This window comes from Neopsephotus bourkii, unplaced genomic scaffold, assembly GCF_033783945.1.
Source record: "Neopsephotus bourkii isolate Nb327-2 ecotype Australia unplaced genomic scaffold, CSIRO-AGI_Nbou_v1 NB_1652, whole genome shotgun sequence".
Lineage (NCBI taxonomy): Eukaryota > Metazoa > Chordata > Aves > Psittaciformes > Psittacidae > Neopsephotus > Neopsephotus bourkii.
The window spans coordinates 387,191-391,924 of NW_026902126.1; the positions used below are offsets into that span (position 1 = coordinate 387,191).

Genomic DNA, 4,734 nt, shown 5'->3' on the forward strand with positions numbered 1-4,734 from the left:
AACCAGTATTTATATCCACTATCCAAGACAAAATCTATTGTTTTTCCTTTGCCCATTTCTACCTTCCCAGTTCATTCAGTTTAGAAAGCTGAATTCCTGTTTCTACTAAATAGTTTTAAATAGCCCCAACAACTACAAACCAAAACCAACCAACCAAAACCTTCACCACTGCAAATTCTAGTATACTCCATCTAGCCCCTCAGAATTCTACACCACAAGCAGTTTTCCTACCCATTAAACATGCATTGCAGGACCTGTGCAACACATTCTATCACAGATTGCAATGAAGACAGCAGAGATCCTGGTTTTTCCTTCGAATTTAATGTGGTGCTTTCAGGACAGTTAGAACACCAATTTGTGAGGATAGACTCCATTGGAGAGACAGAATGTAGAACGCAGGTACCCACGGAGCTGAGGCACCTTCTTGATTCGCGCCAGGATCTGGGAATCCACCGCCTTCTGGTCCAACTTGCGCTGTTCTGTTATCTCGTATTTCTAGGAAGTACAAAGAACAAGGTTAAAATCCTGCAGACCCTTCCAAGGAAGGAGAAAATTCAGGGCAAATCCCCAGTTCTGGCATTTTCGAGGAACCTGGTCTCCATTTGTTCTAAATAAGGCAGTAGGAGACCGGAGGTGGCAGGGAGAACTGCAGCCACTCTCTGGCTCACACTGCTGATATTGGAGCCAACAACACACTGCTCACAAACAGTGAAGTTGTTTCTCAGTCAGGAAAGATCTTTACCTGGAGTTACCACTGCTGCTGGTCTGCTCAGGTACACGCAGGAAAGAATCTCCAAGTTTAAAAAGGGTTTACCTCAATGCTGCCAGATTAATTCATTTTAATGGCATTATCCCACTTACTGAGGGCCACATAAAACCCACTATGGGTTTAATGGGATTTTCCCCTTCCAGCCTGCCTTTATGTAACAAGGGTACTTGGAAAGAAAAAACAATCATGGTCCTTACTTCCTTCTCGGTGTCAAAGATCTCGCCTTCCTGGTGCTTGGGCTTCCGCAGCCTCTTCTTCTTGAAGTATGCATCAGTGAGATGCTTGGGAATTTTCACTCCAGAGATATCCACCTTTGTAGATGTAGCAATAACAAATTTCTGATGGGCCCTACGCAGAGGGACACGATTGACAACCAAGGGTCCTAAAGCAAAGGAACAACAGCAGAGAGACCAAGGTCAGCTTTCCTGGCAACAGCCACTGCTTCTATGCTGAATTTCATGACTGGTTTCTTCAGAGATGCCTACAGCTAGTATCAATCAACAAAGCCCATCCCCACAGCCTCTGGAGAAGTGGGAAAACTTCCTGATCTCTTCCAGAAGCTTCATTATCTGCTCTCCACCCCCTGGAAGGTCACAAAACATCATTCCACAGTTAAGCGAACACATGATAAGCCAGACAACCTGCATGCTACTGACGCAAGAGACAAACTGGAGCTTTTAACAACCTAACGCCCCAAAAACCCCAAATGCACAAAAGTCCCCCCAGAAAAACTCATCATCACACTCATATGTCTTTTTTTTACCTGTAACAAGCAAAAGGCCAGTATCAAGCTGCTTCAAGAAGACGACACGCTGCAAAGAGAAGAGATGCAACATCAGGCCCCAGCTCTGAAGTACTGCAGCCAAATGGGGACTGTGCCCACACCCGGCCCTGTCACTAGTACAAGCATCAACAGAGATGCAACCACTGCGCAGGCTGAGCTATCAACACTTCCCAGAGCACAGTGGTGCCACAGGTACTTCATCTACAACAGATCCTGACTCTTCACCATCTTCATCAGTCAATGCTGAGCAAAGCCAGTTACTTGGCCTACTCTGCAGGACACCAGACATCTCACAGCCCAATCCCTGGTACAAATTAAAAGCCAGGCACTAGGTAAAAGCCAGAAGGGCACCACAACATATACCATGGTCAGTGCCATCCCTCAGCTGCATTTTATTCTTTCTGGTCAAGTCTGCAATCTCCAAACAGCATTCTTTTCAGTAACAGGACATCAAAGCCAAAGAATTTCAGAAAATAAAGGATGCCAGTTTATGGTGCCATGAACCTGCATGCTTCTCTGCTGCAGCACAACTTCTGTCATTTGTCTAATCCACTGACTTAGCCTGTTTTACTTCTAGCTCTGTGTGGAACACCATCAGTTTAACAACAGTCTCCCCTAAAGGCAGGATGAGAAAAAGCATCTAGACAGAATTCATGACAGATCTGCAGGTCCGTATCTAGTGGCTGTGCAGCATCCCATGAAATCAGCTGGTGAATTCAGGATGCCTTTGCTCAGCCAGAACGGGTTCAGCACAGAAATGATGCTAAAGCCACTGAGCAGGATGAAGCTCCAGCTTACCTTGCCTCTGTGACGACCAGTCAGCAGGATCAGAACAGTCCCTGGAGTGATGGAGGCCCTCAGCCGCCTCTTGTGCTGGCTGAAGGGCTTCTTGCCATGACTCAAAAGCTTGCGAGGAACATCCTCAGTGGGATAGTACCTGGGCTGGGGAGAGGAACAAAGTGTTGTACCACCCTGCATGCCATAGGACAGAAAGTTTTTGGAGCAGTTTAGATTACTCCTAAGAGGCAGAATTCCTTTTGGAAAGGTTTTTTTCTGCTGTAGCTGGCAATTCAGGAACACACACTGAATATTTTCTGTACAATTACGCAACAGTGAAATGGAATCATATCATAGAATCACAGCATGCTTTAGGTTGGAAGTGACCTTAAAGCTCATCCAGTTCCAAACTCCTGCCACGGGCAGGGACACCTTCCATTGGAGCAGCTTGCTCCAAGCCCGTGTCCAACCAGGCCTTGAACACTGGGGCAGCCACAGCTTCTCTGGGCACCCTGTGCCAGCGCCTCAGCACCCTCACAGGGAAGAGCTTCTGCCTAAGAGCTCAGCTCAGTCTCCCCTCTGGCAGGTTAAAGCCATTCCCTTGGCCTGTCCCTACAGGCCCCTGTCCAAAGCCCCTCTCCGGGTTTCTTGTAGCCCCTTTAGGCACTGGAGCTGCTCTAAGGTCTCCCCTTAAGGAGCCTTCTCTTCTCCCGGCTGAACCAGCCCAGCTCTCTCAACTCTCTCCAGAGCAGAGCTGCTCCAGCCGTCACAGCATCTCTGTGGCCTCCCCAGACTCTGTACATGTGTCCAGTCCAGCACAGCAACACAAATGGCAAAGGACTCACTCCTGCCTACCAACCATCCTCCAAACTCCCCTACACTGTCCCAGCCCAGAGCTGCATCACACCAAAACCACACAGGACAGTGCTGTCCCAGGAGCTTTTCCTTACCAGTTTGCGGATTTTCACCACGCGGCTGCCTCCGTTCTTATCCCCCCCCACTGGCTTGGTGATGGTCGTGCGGGGCCTCTTTCTCTTTTTCCTTTCTATCTGTAGGTGAAGAAAAGGGAAAATGTGACATTTCAAACCAAAACCACCCTGAAGAACCTGACAGTTTACATACAGTGTTTATCGTCCTACCCTTGTTACTGGAGCAGTGTACTTGCGCTTGTACAGTGCTTTCCTGGCATACATAGCTGACCGGGAATACCTCCCGATGCCCCGGGCCAGGACAGGGTTCCGGCTGGCATGATGCTTCTTGACCTTCTTCTTCTTCTCTCCTCCTTCCTTCTGGATTGGTTTCTGCTCCAGTGGCTTCTTCTCACCCGGCTTCTTCTTGGCCGGCTTTTTCTCGCCTGGCTTTTTCTCAGCGGCCGCCTTCTCACCCGCCATCTGTGGATCCAAATCAAACCCAAACTGGGACTTGTCACAGGGTGTGCAGAAACAGAATAAACGAATTTAACTCAATCCTCTGCACGGCTCTGGCAGCCAGCAGCCACTCACAGCCGTGTTGGTCAGGACAAAACCCGTTCTGCTTGCATCCATAACGCAAAGCGCTCCTCCACACTAGTTACAGCGGATCCATGTTCACAGAATGCAACTCATTAAGGAGCCCGTGGAAGCATCCGCCGCGCTGGGGCACAACCACCCGGGGCTCAGGACCCCCGGCCGCGCTGGAGCTGCCGGGCCCCGCCGGCCTTCCCCGGGCAGGTAACTGCCGAGGGCCCCAGCTCCCAAGTCTCGCCTGGGCCCCGCCGACTCCCCAGACGGCTCCGGCCCAGCGCGGCCTCCGCTGCCACCGGCGGCTGGGCCTATCTGCAGTCGGCTTAAACTCCCGGTCCACCCCGACCCCATATCGGTCCCCGAGCTTCACTGCCGCCCTCCCGAGGGCGCCGGGCCGGGCCCGCGAGCCCTGTGCAGCCGCTCGAGAGCAGATGGCGACGGATAACACCCGCCGGGTCCCAACCCTGACCGCCGCAGCTCCGCCATCCTTACCTTCCGGGGAGGGAAAGGGGCCTATATCCGGGTACGAGTGGCCTAAAGAGAGCGCTGCGTCTGACGTCACCGCGCCGGCCGCGAAGCACTCTGGGACTTGTAGTTCCTGCAGGTGCTGGCAGCCGGGACAGCCCCGGTTCACCGGAGCCCCCGCCGCGCTCCGACGGGGCCGTGCAGCGGGACAGGGGCTTCAGGGCTGGCGGCCCTACTGCCTCTAGCTCCGGGCGAGGTCCAGATAAAGCTCCGCGTCAACCCCTGCCCTGCCCGGTTACACAGGTTACGCTACTCCTGTGGCCGGTACCGCCGAGACCCTCTCCAGCTCACCGGACCGGACCGCACCGGGCCGAGGGAGGGGCCCGGCACCTCCCGCCCCGCCCGTTTTGACGCGAGGGGCGGAGCGTGGTCGCAGA

The 4,734-nt window shown here is 52.6% G+C and overlaps 1 protein-coding gene across 1 annotated transcript; it reads right to left on the reverse strand.

The window, feature by feature from the left end:
• Window positions 1-299: 299 nt before the first annotated feature.
• On the reverse strand, window positions 300-4,449 carry RPL6 (ribosomal protein L6). The gene is made up of 7 exons (XM_061374677.1): window positions 4,325-4,449; window positions 3,470-3,721; window positions 3,281-3,379; window positions 2,352-2,495; window positions 1,533-1,581; window positions 967-1,151; window positions 300-495 (listed from the first exon to the last, which is right to left on the reverse strand). Exons 2-7 carry the CDS (start codon window positions 3,719-3,721, stop codon window positions 343-345), a joined length of 882 nt encoding a protein of 293 aa, XP_061230661.1. The 5' UTR covers window positions 4,325-4,449; the 3' UTR covers window positions 300-342.
• Window positions 4,450-4,734: the final 285 nt, after the last annotated feature.